General features: G+C 46.4%; 2 protein-coding genes across 2 annotated transcripts in view; one reads left to right on the top strand and one right to left on the bottom strand.

Moving 5' to 3' along the window:
• Positions 1–3,555: 3,555 nt before the first annotated feature.
• Positions 3,556–10,438, bottom strand: Sbds (SBDS ribosome maturation factor). Its single transcript, XM_036172584.1, has 5 exons — positions 10,138–10,438; positions 8,990–9,119; positions 6,325–6,525; positions 5,925–6,089; positions 3,556–4,290 (listed from the first exon to the last, which is right to left on the bottom strand). The coding sequence occupies exons 1-5, from the start codon at positions 10,263–10,265 to the stop codon at positions 4,162–4,164; spliced, it is 753 nt and encodes a 250-aa protein (XP_036028477.1). The 5' UTR covers positions 10,266–10,438; the 3' UTR covers positions 3,556–4,161.
• Positions 10,439–12,677: 2,239 nt separating this feature from the next.
• LOC118572739 (S-adenosyl-L-methionine-dependent tRNA 4-demethylwyosine synthase TYW1) overlaps positions 12,678–20,295 on the top strand; it is an 84,205-nt gene continuing 76,587 nt past the window's right edge. Inside the window, exons 1-3 of the mRNA XM_036172555.1 lie at positions 12,678–12,848; positions 14,247–14,377; positions 17,484–17,606. Of these exons, the coding sequence (XP_036028448.1) occupies positions 12,845–12,848; positions 14,247–14,377; positions 17,484–17,606 (258 nt within the window). The 5' untranslated portion in view covers positions 12,678–12,844. The remainder of the gene's footprint in view (positions 12,849–14,246; positions 14,378–17,483; positions 17,607–20,295) is intronic.

Below are 20,295 nucleotides of genomic sequence, written 5' to 3'. Positions count from 1 at the left end.
CCTGGGCTACATACTGATACTCTATTTCTCAAGTAGGAAGAAATACTTAGGTTTATCAGCACTTTCGTTCCATACTTGTAGGTCTATAGTATGTTTCAATCGGAGGTAACTTGATGTATTCTGAAACTTACTGGCCTAGAGAATTTGATCCCAGGCATTCTTTAATGGAAAAAGATAGTTTTTTTTCTTCCTTTTTTTTTTTTTTCTTAGTTGAAGATTGTTAATCATTGTAGTTATATGATGCATTAGTTTTCTTTTTTAAACCAGTGGTGAGTTGCTTATAAGATGGCTAATGTGGGCCGGGCAGTGGTGGCGCACGCCTTTAATCCCAGCACTCGGGAGGCAGAGCCAGGCGGATCTCCGTGAGTTCGAGGCCAGCCTGGTCTACAGAGCGAGCTCCAGGACAGCCTCCAAAACTACACAGAGAAACCCTGTCTCGAAAAAACAAACAAAAACCAACAAACAAAAAGATGGCTAATGTGTGAATTTCATTTAGTCTTCTCTTTAAGTGAGACCCTTGTTGGGCAGGATGAAGAAAAAGCCTCGTGACTTGGTTGGTATAAATGTGTCATTGGGACCATCAAGTTTCAGATGAACGCTGCTGAGTAATAGAACCCAGTGAAGTGGAACAGTTGAGAAGAGTCACTTCGACTGGCCTGTTCATGTTCAGCTCAGCTGTGCTCCTGAGTCACCTTGTGAATGACAGGCAGTACTGGGATCTGTAAGGGTGAGAGGGAGGAATACAGGCCTGAGGACAGGAAGTGCCAAAACGCTTAGGACATGACCTGTCCTGAGGCCAGATACGAGCTTTAAAACTCAGTATTCACCATAGCAGGTAGACAGGTGGGGGATGGCTGGGGAAGGAGGGTGAGTTTAGGGGCCTGGAGACACATCTGCAGGACTTTACAACTCAGCTGCGCCTTGCTGGTAAACCTCAGGATTGCAACGTTAGGCTGGGCCACTGGAGACCTCCGACCCCAGCAGCACTGGCTTACCTCGGGTGTCCTGACTGGGGTGCAGTCAGAAGTCAGTGACTTCCTGTGAAATGGTTGTTTCGGATCATATTGATCTCTTTCCTTTTGTCCTTTCACCATATGGTATGACTTGAATCAGTTTTGATTCTGTGTAAGTTCTCGTCATTTGGAACCTGGTGTTTCTGTTGTGTTCTTGGCAGTGCATCGGAACCCAGCCTCCTGTGTTTTGACCCTCCTGCAGGCACTGTGGGACTAGAGGGCAGCAGATCCATCTCCCGCCCCTTGCTGCATGATGGTCACTACTGATCTGTGATGGCATCCTCCTCATGGATTTTCTGTGTTTGAAGTATGTGCATATGTGCTTTACAGAATAAAACATCTGGATTTACTTGGTTTGTTTTCTTTCCTCCAGCCTGAAAGCAGTTTAAACAAAAAGTGTAGGCAAGGAGTACTTACAGGCTGTTTTTTTGAAATACCACTTGCCATGAGGATGAAGGGTGGATGGACAGTGTTTCCTACTAAGGCTACCTCAACCCATGGGTCTTTGTCCAAAGAGTGTAAATAAAACCTTGTACTGTATGAGAACAAGAAGTGCTCACTGACCTGGCCCAAACTACCAGAAGACATCAGTAAGAGCCAGGGCTGTGGCTCAGTGGTAGAGCTCTTGTCTAGAACACCCCAGTGAGGGGATGACTGAGGGCATGGCTAAGCAGTAAGTTTCTGGGTTCTAGTCTCAGCACACAGGCTATACAACCAATGAACCAGTAGAGATGGTTAAAGATACCCTAGCCTATGACCTAAATCCTTAGTGTGCCCTCAGCCACTGTTAAGAACAGCAGGCTATGGGCTGGAGTCAGCTCTGTGCTTAAGAGTTCCTATAGAGGACCCAAGTTCATTTCTAGCGTCAGGCTCATTACTCCAGCCCTCTGGGATCGTATGCCTCTTAGCCTCTGAGTGCACACACACATTGTGGAAAACAACAGGCTGTCTGCAGGTCAGGTCTGATGCCCCCAAGCACGGGCGTTAGACTTGTTTTTCCTCCGTCACTTCCTCCTGCCTTGTGCTGACACTGCTCATCACCATCTTGTATGTTCATCTCCATCAGGGAGAGAATACACATCTCCCTTCTGTATTACAATGAGATCCTGCTTTAGAACCGACTTAGTGGTGAGGGGTCAGGCTGTGAGTTCCCTCACACTCTGAAAAGTGAAATGACCACTACACAGTGGTCAAGCTCACTGTGAGTATCATAGGGCAGGTGTGGTGATGCATACTTTGTGGTCTTAGTACTGAGGATAGTGAGGCAGTTAGGATCAGGAGTTCAAGGCAAGGCTGGGCTACAGTCCCTGTTTTTTCAAAGAACTTGTTTTGGAGACAGGTCTTACTATGTAGCCCTAGCTGGCCTGGAACTCTATGTAGATTAGTAGTACTAGGATTAAAGCCATGTGCCACTATGCCCCTCCCAAGTTGCATTTATTAACGTGTATATGTCTATGGGCTTATGTGTGCCATGGTCCGTGAACGGAAGTTAGGACAACTTGCAGAACTCAGCAGCTCTCTTCTACCATGTGGGTCATTAGACTTAGGGGTATGGGCCTTCACTGCCCATCTCGCTGGCCTGAGAACCTATTTGAACAAAACAAAACCTAGGAAGAAACACCTTCTTTGTGATGGCTGGCCTTTTTGCCTCTGAAAACTAAATCTCTTGTGTTATGTTAGTTGTTCGTAGATGAATGAACTCTAAAAATAGGGGTTGGGCACATGCCTGTAATTCAGGAGGCTGAGGCAGGAGGAAGGACTCTGAATGGGAAGAAAAAAATTGAAAACAACCCCAAAAAACTGTCTCGGATCTTTATTTATATTTAATGTTCACTGGTGTTTTGCCTGCCTGTACGTCTGCGTGAGGGTTGCCCTGGAACAGGAGTTACAGACAGGTGTGAGCTGCCATGTGGGTGCTGGGATTTGAACCTGAGTCCTCTAGAAGAGCAGCCAGTGCTCTTACCCATTGAGCCATCTCTCCAGCAACACCCCTCCCCAGTTGTGTTTCCAGATGGGGTTTCTCAGTGTATCCCTGGCTGTCCTGGGCTGATCTGGAAACCGGGCTGGCCTTTGAAGTCAGGTCTGCCTGCCTCTGTCTCCCAAGTGCTGGGATTAAAGAAAGGTCTTTGATTTCAAGACCCTCAAAACACGAACCAAACCAACAACAACAAACCCCAAACTGATGGTCAATACTGTCAAATTGACAGGATCTAGAATTACCGTGGGAACAAAGCTCTGGTCACATCTGTGAGTCTCTAGATTGGGTCACTGTATGGGCTGGGGCCCTGGACTGAGTAAAAGAAAGCTGGGCATCTGAATTCACCTTTGTTTGCTTTCCGACTGCAGATGCAACACAACCTCATGATTCTGCCACCATGCCTTCTCTGCTGTGATGGACTGTCACTCCTCAAACTGAGCTAAAGTAAAACCTTTTCTTCCTTAACACGCTTTTTTCAGGCAGTCCAGGCAGTTCATCACATCAGCAAGGAAAGTACCTAATACAAAAACCAGACCCAAAAGGAAGCTGTCTAGAAATGCAAGCCAGAGCTTAATAAAAATAGGTTTTATTGATTACGTAGAATTTTAGCTATACTAACATATATTATAAACTTTTTAAGAATTAGTATTAATGACTTTATATATTTTACCGAGAATAATCTAAGTCAGTTGTGATACCATGTTTGTTGAAAATTCAAAATTTCCCTAGTCATTATACGTCTGTATGTAGAGAACCAGGAAGTCTTCTCCAAGCTCACACCCCTGACCTGGACTTCCTTATGCAAAAGTGCCACATCTTTGTCCCAGCAAACACTCCTCTTTGTCATGCAGACCTCTCTCCAATGATCTATCACATACTAAATCTGCCTTCTTATCCTCCAGCGTCTCTGTTCTTTCCTGCGGAACTATAAAGGCATAGACAGCAGTGAAGAGCTGTTCTGGACACTGTATTTTGGGTTTGTCATTTTTGCTGGAAACCCCAGTTTACAACAGAAACACCCAGTACCTAGGTAAATGTTGAACACAAGATTGGAAGGTGGCACGTTGCTTGAGCAGGGCTTTTGGCAGGTCACAGAAACAAACTGCTGCTGCTGCTGCTGGGAACAAAGTCCTCTGTCGTGCCACAGCGGAGGAGCTGGACAGTGTCATGTCATTCGAATTTCTCATCTCCTTCCTCCACGTCTTTCAGACTGAGCACTTCCAGAGAACCCTTGCCCTTGGTTTCTTTTTTTATTAGCTCATCGATTTCTCGGAAGCAGCCTGGGTCGATGAGACATACCTGCAATGATTACGTAGCTATTTACCAAGGGAGGATGGATAACAGCACAGAATAAACTCAGTTTGAATGAATGCCCAAGGCAGATCTATGGCTGTGTTCTAGGTGATGCTGACACAGTGGAGACCTGCTAAGCATCTGTTGTTGGCCTTTGGCAAAGGCACTCCCGCTGTCTGAAGACTCACCTGGCCAGTGCTGCAGCTCAGTGAGAACCAGCTCAGCCTAGCATTAAGACCCTGGGTTCGATCCCTAGCACCTTACCCCTATTAAAGTCATACCCACATTCCCTAGCTGTAAAATAAAGGGGTTGTAGCACAGTATGGTCCTCTCCAGGCTGAAATCTAGCATTAGACCAGCAGTTCTCAACCTGAGGGTCGTGAGCCCTCAGGTCACCTAAGACCATCAGAAAACAGATATTCACATTATGATGCACGACAGTAGCAAGTTACAGTTATGAAGTAGCAACAGTACTATGGCTGGGAGTCATCACAATGTGAGGAACTGTATGAAAGGGTTGCAGCATTAGGAAAGTTGAGAACTACTACATTAGACCCTTATAGGTCAGTGACAGTCACCTCCACCTGTGAAGCCATGGTGGGTTCTGAAAAGTTCAGATGTTACAGTGTTGGTATGCTGTTTCTAGAATAGCCAACTATGACTCAGCAACAAATCCTCTCATTGCTAATGCTATAACATGTTCTGGTAGAAAGAAAGATGGTGAGGCTGGAGGGATGGCTCAGAGGTTAAGAACACTGACTGACTGCTCTTCCAGAGGTCCTGAGTTCAATTCCCAGCAACCACATGGTGGCTCACAACCATCTATAATGAGATCTGGCGCCCTCTTCTGGCCTGCATGTATACATGCAGGCAGAACACTGTATACACAATAAATCAATAAATCTTAAAAAAAAAAAAAAAAAAAGATGTTAACTTCTAGCCTCAAATTTACTATGCAGCTGAGGATGACCTTGAACTCACCATTCTCCTGCCTCTACCTCCAGAGTGCTGGGATGACAAGTGTACACTACCTGGCTTCACTTTTATTATTAGCTGTCCCATAATAGAAGACTCAGTATAAAATATATCTTAAAAGAAAATGAACACAACCAACATAATTCTAGTATGAATAACTTGAGCAAATAAAATCATGTGAGTGCTTAACTGCAGTATTCTATTTACATCTTAACATGTTAGCCTAGCCTGCAACTTAATATCGTGACATGGTTTGAATGTGAAACGTTCCCAACAGGTCCATGTTTTATCTCCAGTTGGTGGTACTAATTGCCAAGTCTGGAAACTTGAGGAGGTGAGGTCTATGTGGAGGAAATAGGTCTCTGGGGGCCTGTCTCTATAGGGTACACCTAGTCTGTTTCCCCACTTCCCTCTCTTTCCTGTTCTGCCTATGTGTATGAGGCCAAGCAGTCACAGACTGAACCTTCTCAGACTGAGCCAAAATACACCTCACATCCTTATTCTGTTCTCTCAAGTATTTGGGTCACAGCTAGGTAAAAGTAAGAAATGCAGCACTTATGATCAGAAACTAAGCTTTTCTGGTAGAATGAAACCAAGAATAATGGTTGACGTTCTAATCTTGGGGCCCAGGGTACACTGCTGGCTCCCCACTGCCATCATCTTACTATCTCCAGCTGCTGGCTGTAGTCCTCACTCTCCACGACCTTCATCAGCGGCTTCAGCTTCTCCTTCAGCTTCTTGCCTTCATTCATGGGCAGGATGAAGCGCAATCGCATGTGGGCACGCTCGATCTTTATCTTCTCTTTTAACTGCTTTATCACTTCCAGAGCCTGTCAAGACACAAAGGGGAGTGCTTATTATTTAGTCATGTGCTGCACTGACTTGTATGTGAACACAGCTACATTATGCCAATGGGCTCATGGCCAGGACACAAGCAATCCTAAAAAAGCCCAGGGAAATGAGATCATGTCTCATTTTGTGAAATGGAGAAAAAGTAATGCTCTGCTTTGGAAGGAAGCACCGTCGAAGGCTGGGAATGTTCCAAGGACATCAAAGAGTGCTCACCTGCTGCTTGGTGCTCTTGTTGGGTTTGACCGAGTAGTGGATGTCCTTCATGGCTCTCTCGATGAGGATAACTGTGTAGGGTCTTTTTGTTTCTGGGTTCACACACTTGTCTGCCACAATGGTTGCAATATCCCTAAACATCTGCTCCAGCTGTGTGTGCCGTTCTTTATCTGACACTTGAACTTCTCCTTTAGTCAGAATCTAAAAGAGGCAGAACATAAAGTCCTCACCAGGTTTAGTTATCTTTCTCTACTGCACAGAGTTAGACAGCAGGGAGGAAATGAAGCTTTATTCTCTGCAGCTGCTCACGTGGAACCATCTGCTGTCTAAATCCAGCACTGGATAATAAGCAGCTTCAAGATTCCGCTTGTGGGCCAGCTAGAGAGAGGTGAGAAAAATCCATCTAGAGCAGCAGTTCTTTTTCAGAGCTGAGGACCGAACCCAGGGCCTTGCGCTTGCTAGGCAAGTGCTCTACCACTGAGCTAAATCCCCAACCCCCCTAGAGCAGCAGTTCTTAATCTGTGTGTTGCAACCTCATATAAAATACCCTGTATATCAGAATTTTTTTTTTCTTTGTTTTTCGAGACAGGGTTTCTCTGTGTAGCTTTGCACCTTTTCTGGAACTTGCTTTGTAAACCAGGCTGGCCTCGAACTCACAGAGATCTGCCTGGTTCTGCCTCCCGAGTGCTGGGATTAAAGGTGTGCACCACCACTGGCTGGTAGATCAGATATTTACATGATTGCTTTCTTCCTTCCTTTCTTCCTTTCTTTCTCTCTCTCTCTCTCTTTCTTCCTTCCTCTCTCTCTCTCTCTCCCTCCCTCCCTCCCTCCCTCTCTCTGTCTTTCTTTTTTAATACAGGTTTCTATTTGTAGACTTGGCTGTCCTGGAACTCCCTCTGTAGACCAGGGTGGCCTTGAACTCACAGAGACCCACCTGCCTCTGCCTCCTAAGGTGCACCACCACTGCCTGGCACATTATGATTCTTAACAGTAGCAAAATTACAGTTTTGAAGTAGGAAGGAAATAGTTTTATGGTTGGGGGTGCACCACAACATGAGGAATTGTATTAAAGGGTCGCAGCATCAGGAACCCCTGTTCTAGAGGCATGACATACCAAAAAAGACCTGGGTTCAGTCCTTAGAACCACCACGACAAAACAAAAAAACAAAAAACACAAATCACAGGCAGGTATGAGTTCAAGGCCAGCCTGGTGAGCATAGCAAATTCCAGGCCAGCCAGAGCTGCACAGTGACTCTGGGGTGGGGGGCAGGAAGCACAGTAATGTAAAAAGATGTGATTTATTAGAAAAGTTAATTTCTAAAGTTTGATTTAAAAAAATCTATAAGCTGGATGTGGTGGTTCCCTTTGTCTCCAAAAACAAAAATCAAACAAAAAAACAAATACTTCGGAGTATTCCAGGACGGCTACTTGGCAGTCCTGTGGCTCCTAAGGAGGCTGAAGCTGCAGTCCACTGTCAAGGCCTTAGAATGCAAATTGCAAGTTTAAATCCATCCATCCTCCCCCTCCCCCCTACTTAAAACTGGCAGAAATGCATTGAGAACCATCAGCAGAGTTGCAGAAAAGCCACTGAAGATTAAGAGACCCCTCAGACAAACAACCAACTTTCACTGTGAAAAAAGATCCCGGAAGACTGTGAAGGCACAAAGCAGGGCTCCTGCATCCAAGGATGTCGATCCAGAAACAGAAAGTTCTTTCCCGTCTATCCTCTACATTTTAAGAGTTTCGACCTGTCCGAAGAGGACCAGACTGCACCCCTCCCCTTGAGAGGGGTAACCCTCCCCATCCTGAACAAGGAAGCTGTGGCACATGTACCCTCTTTGCCTCTGAAGAGGCCCTTTCCACCACGGCAAGCTATTTCATTGCAGTCTCCTCCCAGAATTCTCTCTGCCACCTGTTTGTTACAATACAGCTATTTCAACTTCTTAGTTCTCTTGGTTTATGTTGTTTCAATAAAGCAGATGCCCACTAATACTGTAATTGGCATTTCCTGGAAATAAAGCAACAGAAATTGAAAATTTGTGTTAAAGTGATACTGGAGGATGAGAGAAGACACAGTGGAGTGTTTGCTGCTCTTCTTGAGGATCCGAGTTCAATTCCCAGCACCCACACCAGGGGCTCACAAACACTAATAACTCCAGATCCAGGGGATCCAATGCCGTTTTCTGGTCTCTGCAGGCACCTTCCACAAATGCGCACACTCGCTCGTGATACACACACATAAAAGATAAACCAGCTGGGCATGGTGGTGTACAACTTTAATTCTAGCACTCAGGAGGCAGAGGCAGGTGGATTATTGTGAGTTCTAGGCCAGCCTGGGCTACAGAGTGATATACACCTCCCCCACCCCAATGATATACTGGAGCTGAGTGTGGTGGCCTGATGCAGGAGGATGAGAAGTCCCAGTCCAGCACAGCTATCCAATTGAGTTTGATGTCAGCTTGCACTACACAGGGAGACCCTGTCTCCAAAAAAACAGCAACATAAAACAAACACCATACAAACCTCCCAAATCTTCCCACAACATAAACTGGGGAAAAGAAAAAAAAGCTAAGACAACAAACCAAAGCTCATCAAGGAAGAACAGAAGTCCTGATGTTTGCCTAGGAACATGGGAATGTGTTATGCTGCAACTGGCAGAACCTACCTGTTTGCAGATTTCCGTCTGGTCATCTGTCCCAAATGCACTGATGAGGTCCTCCTTCTTGGCGACTTGACCTTTGGAAACATTTACAAACACTGAGTGGGTCTGCAGAACTTCATCAAGGTCTTTTTCCCTTGAAAGGGCAGGAGAGAAAGTCCCATGTGAATTCACTGGACAGTTGGAAATCCATTCACATTTCTCAACACAACATGGTAACAAGATAAATGGCAAATGCTGCCTGTGGGGTGTGATGTGCTCATCTGCAATCCCAGCCCTTTAGGAGGTGGAGGCAGAAACTGGGAGTTCAAGGACAGCCTCAGCTATATAGTGTTCTATGCTACCTTGTCTCAAAAAACCAAAACCAAAAGAAGAGAAACTGAACTTTCTCTCTGTCTCCCCCCCACCCCTCCAGGTGTCTACCTGGAAGGAAAAATCTCAAATACACTATCTGTATTCTCTCACTTAATCACGGAGAGAGAGAGAGAAAAAAAGCCACCCCCAAACACGTCATCCATCGTTTTAAGCAAGGAAACTCGAGGGTGTGGCGGGGTGTGGTGCCGAGGGCTTCCATCCTGGAATTCCGTCCCTAGATGGCAGTAGTGAAGACACTACGCACTTCGATACAACTGGGGATTCTGAGGGGCGTGTATGTGACATCTGCTGTACTAATTTCAGTATTTGCAGGATCAACTTCACGATTACTATTCCAGGAAAATGACCATAGTATGTTTCTTTTCTTTGTGATCGTATTTGGAGTATATCGGATTCCCATCTTAATCATTTATCCGAGAAGCTCCCCGAATTCGGGGCTTCTTGGCTGCAGCTTTGTTTTGTTTAACGAGAGTCACACACACACACACACACACACACACGCACGCACGCACGCACGCACGCACGCACGCACGCACCAGGTTGGCCTGGAACTCACAGCAATCCTCCTGCCTCAGTCTACTGAGCACTGGGATTACAGGCCTAGGCCACCAGGCCCAGCTAGGACGGAGTTTCTGACACCAACAAAATCCCAAACCAGAAGCCAGTTCGAATCAAGCCAACGAGGCCTGAAGGGTACCCATAGCTCTCAGGGGCCGCGGTTAGAGAGGCCAGGCCTCCGGGTAGCCCGATCGCTGGACTCCGGGCACAGGATCACTCACACGCCACTCCGCCAGCCGACGACCTTGTTTTTATAGCAGGCGATTTCGAAGCGCTTCCCTGCCCGCTTCATCCGCACCACGGCCACATTGGTCAGTCGGATCTGGTTGGTCGGGGTGAAGATCGACATGGCGGCTGCTCACAGACTTCGGGCTCTCCAAGTGCTCGGCTGTAACGACCCCGCGGCGCGTGGAACCCAGGAGTGTCAGGCTCTCCGCGGACCCAAGCCTCAGCGGCAGTCCCTACGCACCCGCCTGCCCTACTGCGCCTGCGTCAGGCGGCGCACTAACAGGGCAGAGGCTAAGAAAGCAACTACGCCTGCGCAGCGTGGCTTTCGCGCCGTCTATCTCCGCCCTCAAAGGAAGGCGTTCTTCGATGACGTCAATTACGGGCGCCCGCAACTCCTATTGGCGGGTGAGTAATGTTTATTGACCCGGTGGAAACATGATGTTGTGGCTGGATAGTTCTGCAGAGTTCAGGAGCTGCATTCATTTTAACCTTTTTTTTTTTTTTTTTTTTTTTTTTTTTTTTTTTTTTAAGATTTATTTATTTATTATGTATACAGTGTTCTGCCTGCAGGCCAGAAGAGGGCACCACATCTCATTACAGATGGTTTTGAGCCACCTTATGGTTGCTGGGAATTGAGCTTAGGACCTGTGGAAGAACAGCTAGTGCTGTTAACCTCTGATCCATCTCCAGCCCAACCTTTTTTTTTTTTGGTTTTTCGAGACAGGGTTTCTCTGTGTAGCTTTGCGCCTTTCCTGGAACTCACTCTGTAGACCAGGCTGGCCTCGAACTCACAAAGATCTTCCTGCCTCTGCCTCCCGAGTGCTGGGATTAAAGGCGTGCGCCACCACCGTCCAGCTCCTTTTAACCTTTTAAAGGAGAATTTTAGTGAGAAAGGAGGAGGAAAAAAAGTGTAATGAGCTTCCATCGTCTTGCTTCAATAATTATCAACCGGTTCCCATTCTTATTTTATTCTCTCTCTTTTTTTTTTTTTTTTTTTTTTTTTGCTTTGTTTTTCGAGACAGGGTTTCTCTGTGTAGCTTTGTGCCTTTCCTGGAACTCGCTCTATAGACCAGGCTGGCCTCGAACTCATATTCGCCTGGCTCTCCCTCCCGAGTGCTGGGATTAAAGGCGTGTGCCACCACCGTCCGGCTATTGTATTATTTTAAAGGAAATCACTAGGTGTCATGGTCCTCACCTATAATCCCAGAATTTCTCAGGTACAGATTATCAGGAGTTCAAGGTCATCCTACCCTAGTTTGAAACAAGCCTGGGCTACTTGAGATTCTGTTTCATCACTTGTCTCAAAGCATATCATCGTATGGTTTTAACCTTAAATACTTAAGTATATACTCTTAGAAGACACTCCCAGAGACATTTACTCTAAAACCATAGGTTCATCTAATATTCACGTCACACACCTAATCAATGCCTGTTACAGTCGATTTATTACAGTTATGATGCAAATGAGTCCACCGACCTGGGCTACATCCTATAGTCAATGTCCTTTGTTGTTTATTATTTTGAAATAAAGTCTCACTATGTAACCTAGGCTGGTCTCTAACTCATGGGTGATCCTCCTGCTTCAGTCTCTCCAATAGAAGAATGTGCTACTACGCCTGGTAGTATTTCTTTTGTTGCTTCTTCTTCTCCTCCTTCTTCAGATTCCTCTTTCTTTTCCTCTCATGTGATCATTCTTTTGGCCTGGCGTAGTGGCCTATGCACTCGGGAGGCAGAGGCAAGCTAATCGCTTTGTACATTCGAAGCCAGTTTGTTCTGCATATCAAGTTACAGCCAGGAATACACGTGAGACTCTTGCTCCAACGAGTAGCTGTCCTGAATCTCGTGATGCTCTGCCTCAGCCTCAAGAGCGCTTCATTTACAGATCTGTGTCAATGTACTGTCACTTACTTAATTATTTTGAGACAGGGTCTCTCTACATAACCCCGGCCTACGTATGTCCTGGAACTCATTACGTAGACCAAGCTGGCCTCGAACTATGAACTCAAAGAGATCAGTCTGCCTCTGCCTCCTGAATGCTGGTCTGCACCACGCCAAGGCTGTGGGCTGTGGTTTATTATTATTATTATTATTATTATTATTATTATTATTATTATTATTTTCTTCTGGCTTTTTGAGACAGGGTTTCTCTGTGTAGCTTTGCGCCTTTCCTGGAACTCGCTTTGGAGACCAGGCTGGCCTTGAACTCACAGAGATCCGCCTGCCTCTGCCTCCCAGTGCTGGGATTAAAAGCGTGCGCCACCACCGCCCGTCTTGCTGTGGTTCATTTTTTGATAGTACTTCCCTCGGTGCCGCCTTTTTCCATTCTAAGCCAAACCGAGTAGAGCCGGAAGCACGCTTGTTTCTGGGCCTCCAGCTCCGGGACGGAGCTTCCCACAGGCCCGCCCCCTTTCCACTCTGAGCCAATCGGAGAAGTACAGGAAGTGCCCCAGTATCTATCCTAGCGTTCCGAGCAGGGCTTCCCTCTGGTCCCGCCCCTTTCCTCATTTGAGCCAATCAGAGAGGAGCTTTGGGCTTCCGCTAGCTCGGTCTTCTCCTGGGCCCGCCTCTGTCCTCTGTGGCCAATGCTGGCGGGCTTGCCGACGGCATGGCTTCCCTGGTTCTGTGAACCCGGTCCTTCTGCTCGCAGGCCGGCGCTGTCTGCGTTCGCTGGCGACCTGCGGGGCTTGGGCTCCGCGGAGGATGGGTGAGGACGGGCTGGCCAGAGTCTCGGGCGGGCAGGAGGAAACAGCTTCTCTCCCCACGCAGGGACCATAGGTTGTTGCACTCGGTGTTTTACTTTTTGTTTTTATTGTATCTTATTTTCCCCTTGGTCGTTTCATTATATTTTTGTTTTTCTTCAGAAAGGGCCTTGTTTTGTATTCTAGGTTGAGCTAGGACTCACTGTGTAGTTCAAGAGAGTTTGAGACTCACCCTGTAGCCCAGGTCTGAACTCATTTGTGTAGCAACTGGCTTGGCACCTAGTATGTAGCTGAGGCTACCTTGGAACTCACTACCCGGGCGGATTAGGAAATTGTCATGTAGCCTAAGCTGGCCTGGAACTCGGTATGTAGCCCAAGCCAGCCTCCAGATTTACAGTGTACCTCTTGCCTCAGCTTACTGAATGCACATATTAGCAGGGGGCAGTAGGGAACAGGGAGGACTGCTCCATTCTCTTAACTAGTTTTTTGCCTTTCTGGGACTAAGGGAAATGTTTTGAAGGAAACTGGCCTAACTTCAGAAAGAAAAAATGGCTCCCCCCTTATACACATGTTTCAAGACTTGTGGCTCTATTGATCACACCTGTAAACTCTAAATTTCAGGTTTCAAGTCCTTTGAAATTTCTTTCAGCTTCAGTGTTAAAGGCAAGCCTCAAACTAAAAAAAAAAAATTAGGTCACTTGCCACTTTTCCAGAGGGCTGGGGTTCGGTTCGTAGCATCCACAAGCACCTGTAACACCAGCTTCAAGGGAATCTAGTGTCTTTGGCCTCCATGGCGTATTACATGTATGCACATGCAGATACACAAGCCTACACATAACTAAAATTAAAAAAAGTAAGTATAAAAAAAAATCAGGGGGCTGGGCATTGTGATATATGCCTTTAGTCCCAATACTTGGGAGGCAGAAGCAGGTGGATTTCTGTAAGTTTGAGGCCAACCTGGTCTGCATAGTGAATTTCAGGATATCCAGAGCTAGAGAGAACCTCATAAAACAAACGACAAACAAAAAAGGTAGATATGGTGCTGTTTGGATAGTGAGACAGGGGGATTGTTGTAAGTTTGAGTGTGGCCTGGTCTCCATAATGAAATCTTGTTTCAACCAAAAGTCAGTCAACCATGGTAGTTTCTTAGATTGTTAAATATGAAGTTTGCTTTTAATTCTTTCTTTTTAATTTTTATTTTTTGAGATGGGGTTTCTCTGTGTAGCCTTGGCTATCCAGAATCTCAGTCCAAGCCAAGAGATTTACCTGCCTCTGCCTCCTGAGTGCTGGGATTAAAGGCATGCACCACCATCGCCTGGCTGATTTTAATTCTTGAAACATCAGTGGGCATTTTTGTGTGTGGCTGCATGCATTGTTACATCTATGTGTTGTTTTAAAATCAGGTCCTCCTCTGGATGTGTGGGACTTTTCTTCACCTTTGCTGTTGCTGTGGGTGAACAGGTTCTACATCTATCTGGGCTGTGCTCTGGGAGTCACTCTGTGGATCTGTGTCCAGGTTGTCATCAAGAAGCAGGTAATTGGAGTAGTTTTTTTCTCTCTATTTCTACCTTTAAAACATTTTATATTTAATTAGGTGCCTATGTGTAGGTACATGCACGTGAGTGCAGTTCCTGTGGAGGCCAGAAGAGGGCGGTGGATCTTCTGGAGTAGGAGTTGCAGGTGATTGTAGCTGGATATAGGTGCTAGGAACCAATCTGGGGTCCTCTGCAAGCAGCGTATGTGCTTTCAGAAGTTGGTTCCTTCCTTCTATTGTGTAGCTTCTAGAGATTGATCTCCAGCCATCAGGCTTAGCCATAGGGTCTATGCTCACTTACCCATCTAGCTCGTGAGATAGAATTCTGTTATGTATCTCTGGCTGGCCTGCTGCACACTATGTAGCCAACTAGCCTTGAACTCTAGGCAGTCCTCCTGCCTCCACCTCCTGACATTCCTAATGCTCATAGGAACATTAAGTCACATTTTTGTTTGTCTAGATTTTTTAAAATTTATTTTACATCCCAACCACAGTTTCCACTCTCTCCTCTCCTCCCACTCCCTCCCCCCACTCTCTAGATTTTTTTTTAATACCTTAATTTTAGAGACTATGTTATAATGGACTAAGTCAGAATCAAGATTTTATAATGGAAACTAACCTACAGAGAGAAATAGCTGGGTGTGGTGGTATATGCCTTTAATCCCAGCACTTGGGAGGCAGAGGCAGGTGAATCTCTGAGTTTGAGGCCAGCCTGGTCTACCCAGTGAATTCCAAAATAGCCAGGGTTATGTAGAGAGACCCTGTCTCAAAAAACCCAAACCAAAACAATAAATAAATAAATAAAAATAAAGGAGAGAAAAATAAATCTGTTTTGCACCCTTCAGGGAATAGGAGAATCCTTCCTTACAACCACTAAAGGTCAGAACATAAGAATGCACAGTTTGCTCTCTTTATCCTGGTGGTTTTCAGGATTAAGCCAAAAGAATAGAAAATATTTGGCAACTGGCCTGGGGAGATGGCTCAGCTGGTCAAAGCTCTTGCCATGCAAACCTGACAACCTGAGTTCAATCCCCAGAACCCACATCAAACCTGGATGTGGGCTGGAGAGATGATGGCCCTGCAGTTAAGAACATGTATTGCTGGGGCTGGAGAGATGGCTCAGAGGTTAAGAGCACTGACTGGTCTTCCAGAGGTCCTGAGTTCAATTCCCAGTACCCACATGGTGGCTCACAACCATCTGTAATGAGATCTGGTGCCCTCTTCTGGCCTGCAGGGATGCAGGCAGAACACTGTATGCATAATAAATAAATAAAATCTTTAAAAAACCCCAAAAAACATGTGTTGCTCTTGCAGAGGACCCAAACTCTGCTCCCATCCATGTCAGGTGACTTATAATGGTCTGTAACTCTAGTACCAGAGGATCTAACATGCTCTTCTATCCTCCATGGGCACACACACAGACATACACACAGCCAAACTTCTTTATCAACCATGTAAGACTTCTCTCCTTACTTGTCGTGTGACTTTTTCTTAGATACTATCTCTGTTCATCCCGGGGAAGAGGGCCGGGGCAGACTGAAGGACTGTTTTCATCCAAGTCCGGTGTTGTGAGCCTGTCAGTTATTGGGGTTATTATCAACAGCTCGAGTACCACTTGGGAAGCTGTGTCACCTAAAAGCCCTGCCCCAGCATGGCTGATGACCGAACATCTCTGAAGGCTCCTGCACGCCTTGCAGACAGCTGCCTGGGGAGCTCTTCTTCTCCCCAGCATCGTTAGCTGCTTACATAACCATGGCAGGGGGCTTCTTGAGTCTCGTAGGTTTCTTGTGAGCCTCATGCCTCTCCTGAGCCTCCCTGCCAGAAGGGATGTTTTAGTTTGGAGTAAAGACTTGACAATACCATTGTCAAGACCAAACAGTGTAAAAACTATATAACATTTTCAGTGGATCAAATGTGTAAGTATCTATAGATGGTTTAAAGTCTGCAAGGAGCAGGCTGGTGGTGGCGGCGGTGGCGGCACACGCCTTTAATCCCAGCACTCTATGAGGCCAGCCTGGTCTACAGAGTGAGATCCAGGACAGGCACCAAAACTACACAGAGAAAGCCTGTCTCGGAAAAAAACAAAAAACAAAAAACCAAAAAGTGGGAGGATGTGTGTAGGTTCTAAGTAAATTTTATGCCATTTTGTATGAGGCACTTGAAGCCAGGATAGAGGGAGCAGACTCGTAATCTCAGCACATTGCAGGCTGAGGCAGGTGAATGATTAGGTCTGAGGTCACACAGGTAGACTGTGTCTCAAAACAATCCCCCCCACCCCCACCCCCCCCCAAAAAAAAACAAAGCAAAAAAAAATTACTTGAATATTGGTGGTGGTGGTGGTGGTAGTGGTGTGTGTGTGTGTGTGTGTGTGTGTGTGTGTGTGTGTGTGTGTGTGTGTCTGTCTGTCTGTATGTATGTATGTATGTATGTATACATACATGTGCTATCCTCTTGAGTATAACAGCTGTCTTCATCAGAACCTGTGACTGCTTGCAGGAGACCTCCAGAGATCAGGCTTGGTGACTTGATTTTCCTTCTAGAGGGAGGGGTGGCCCGCTCCGCAGCTGAGATTCTGGTCGCTTCCCCCAACCTCATTCCTCCTGGCCAGTTGTATGTAACATTGCTCTGATTACACATAGCCTTGTGGTCTTGGAAGATGCTGGAGTCTAGAGATTGTGGGAGGTTACCTGAGCAGAGGACTCCACCCATGCAGCTTTGGGGAAGTCATCTTCCATTCTGGGCTGGGACTTTAAGGTCCCCAGGTTGGGCTTCAGTGGAATGTTTGTTGTTGGAGTCCGCGAAGGAGGGGTAGACATTGTGTACATCTCCCTAAGGGGAGGGGTCCTGCAGCTGTGTGTGCCAATCTGTCCTGGAACCAGTCCTCCATAAACAGGTAGGCTACCGCTTTCCTCTGCAGGAACGGGCACATGTAAGTTTGAAAAAGATAGGTCCTGCCTTTTAAGGACCCAGGGAGATCACGAGGATGAGTTGAGGGGTATGCCCGGAAAAATGAAGAGAATCCCGGAGTCAGAGTCTGAGCTTGTATTCATACCTCCCAAAGTGAGGGAGAGTCTTGATGGGTTCCCTTCTCTTCTTTATCTTCAAGGTCACTCGCTCCCAGGAGAAAAGCGTCCCTGGAGCTCCCGGCAGCTCCCTCTCCCTTCAGAAGAAGGAATCACATGTGTCTGGAGTGAAGATTTTCTATGGATCACAGACCGGCACTGCCAAGGTGAGGGCTTTGAACAATGCCTCTGCTTTGGTTTCTCAGCGGTTAAAGAAAATTCCAGAAACCTCCTTTAGCAGCGAGTTTATCAGTCTTGCAGTTCTTCTATCCTCTCTGTTCCTTTCTGGAATGGTGGATGGCTTCCTTCTGTTGGGCCCAGTGTCTGTGGGTCCTGGGTTCAGAGGGCCCCGAAGCCCTTGTCTGCCTCTGGAGGATGGAGATTCTGGCCTTGGGGATAGGACGTGGGCTTCAGGCACATCCAACCCCGAGATACTGTGACATGACATTGTAACCTCACATGTGAGAACCTCACAACAAGGGAGAAAGATTGCCGAACACTGGTAATGAAGCATGTTTGAGGTTTTTTTGGGTGGGTATGTGGTAGGCTGCATTTATAGTTTCCTTGTGCCGGTGGCTATTGGCTTTTGGTTAGAAGAGTCAGACACTAATGAACAGTGAATCACGGAGATGGTGTTAGGGATGGGTCCCATCTCTGGCAAGTTCACACATCTATTCAATGTAATCAGTGTACTAAAGGCTGGGAAGGTCGATGGAACCTACCATAACAGTAGATTCGAACTGGAGATGTACGGGCCAGAGTCCGACGGCTTTTCTTCTTGGATCCACGTGTTACTTGCTTCCCTGGACAAGTGTTGAGTGCTTTCTAGGAAAAGACTGAGTAAGGCTAGCATGAGAATGAATCATTAAAAAACAAACCCAGTACAACAGCAACCAAAAAAAAAAAAACCAAAGGCTGTTATTTTGTGTGCTGTTAAAGAGGGTCCTGCTGCCCTCTTGTGGATATTATACAGAAGAGCTGTTTGTTTTGTTTTGAGACCGTCTCAGGTGGCCTGTTCAGAATATTTATTATTGTTATTATTTCATTTAAAAAATGTATTTACTTTAGTGTGCGCATGAGCATGTATGTGGTACACATGTGGATGCCAGAGGACAACTTGCAGGATGCGGGTTGGGGGTGGGGTTTAAACTCAGGGTGTCAGGCTTGGCAGTAAGCTCCTTTACTCACTGAGCCATCTCAGTGGCCCCATTCAGAGCCTTAAAGTCTTTTTTTCCCCCAGACAAGCTATCTTTTATGCCAAGGTGACCTCAAATTCTCTATGTACCAGAGAATGACCTTTGCTGAGTAATTCTTAGGCTTTATCTTGACATATTAATCACACAGTGACTCCTTTTAATTGGTGGTCATTGGTAATTAAATTCCAGTCACACGGTTGGTGTTTCTGGCTCCTGAAGCCGTTTAAGGGCCCTTTCTGGTGAGTCATGTCACTGGCAAGATAGTGAATTCCGGGGGGTTTTAGAGACTTTGTGCTTAGTAACAAGGGTCAACTGCTTATCTTTTCATATATGCACTTGTACTGATGATGTGTAAGTCTAATTAATGTTACCAATAAAACCCAGGAGTCAGAGGATATCGGGGTAAAAACCTGAAAGAGCAGAGAAGCAGGGGAACAGCCACCAGTAACTTCCTACTTCTTCCGTTCCTCCAACCAAAAGGGCCGAGATCCTGTCTCAGCCCCGCCTGACCACTTCCTGTCCCTCTCTCTGCAGTCCTCCAATCCTCCAGTCCACCCTCTGACTCCAAGCAAGCTTTATTTGTCAGAACACAAAGTATCACACAACATACTGACACTCTGTATAGTAAGCACGCTCTCCCTGCCCCAGCCTGTACTCTGTCCACCCATCTGAGTATTTTCTTCCATGTGCTCGTCACTGTCCTGTATCTTCCATCCAGTAAGCCAGAAGCTTCTTCAGGACCAGGGCTCTGTCCGTCTTGTTGGCTTCCATGTAACGTTGTCTGGAAGTGAGTCTGGCATGGTGAGTGCCCAGTCAGTGACGTGCTTATAGCTGACAGAAAGGGGTCACAGGGGCCACGGCTTGGGACAGCCAAGCAGAAAAGAGGAGGGTGTTTTTCTCAAGTGTCAAAACCTGCCTGGAAATTGAACATTCCTCCAGCACTTGGTTCCTTCCTGTGCTTGGGAGGGCTGACAGCTGTGTTCCTTGGGGTTAGAGGGCAGCTACCTCCTGGGCTCTGCCGTCTGTGCATCTTCCTTCATGGAGTAGAACTTGTCTGTTCCCTCTGTCCTGTCTCTTGCTGTAGCTGACTCCAGCCCAGAGCCTCCCTGGGTTCTGTGCGACATGACATCGCCTCCAGGACTTCCTCCTGTCTGTCAACTAGCTTCTCATGCCCCGCCCCTCAGCTGTGTGTGCAGATGTGCATACAGCATCGCATATGCATGTGGTAGCCAAAGGACAGCCTTTGTAGAGATCACCAGCATAGCAGACTTTCTTGGACTGCCAGCCCCCCAAATCATGACATGGAGACTAATTATTAATTATGAATGCTCGGCCTTAGCTTAGGCTTGCTTCTAGCTAGCTTTTTTTTTTTTTTTTTTTTTTTTTTTTTTTTTTTTAACTTCAGTTTACTTCATCCTGCTTCCTCTATGTCAAGCTGGCTAGTCCCCAGCTGGCTAGCTGGCTGGCTGGCTGGCCTCCCTTTTCTCTCTGCCCACCAGCCCCACCTATTCCTCCTCTGCCTACCTATTAATCTGGTCAGCTTTTTATTAGACCAATCAGGTGCCTCAGGCAGGCAGGGTAAAACAGCAACACATCTTTACATAGTTAAACAAATGCAGCATCAGACAAAAGCAACACATCTTTACTTAGTTAAACAAAT

This window comes from Onychomys torridus, chromosome 22 (assembly GCF_903995425.1).
Source record: "Onychomys torridus chromosome 22, mOncTor1.1, whole genome shotgun sequence".
NCBI lineage: Eukaryota > Metazoa > Chordata > Mammalia > Rodentia > Cricetidae > Onychomys > Onychomys torridus.
The sequence above is the reverse complement of the archived record's forward strand: the minus strand, read 5'-3'. Positions and strand labels throughout refer to the sequence as shown.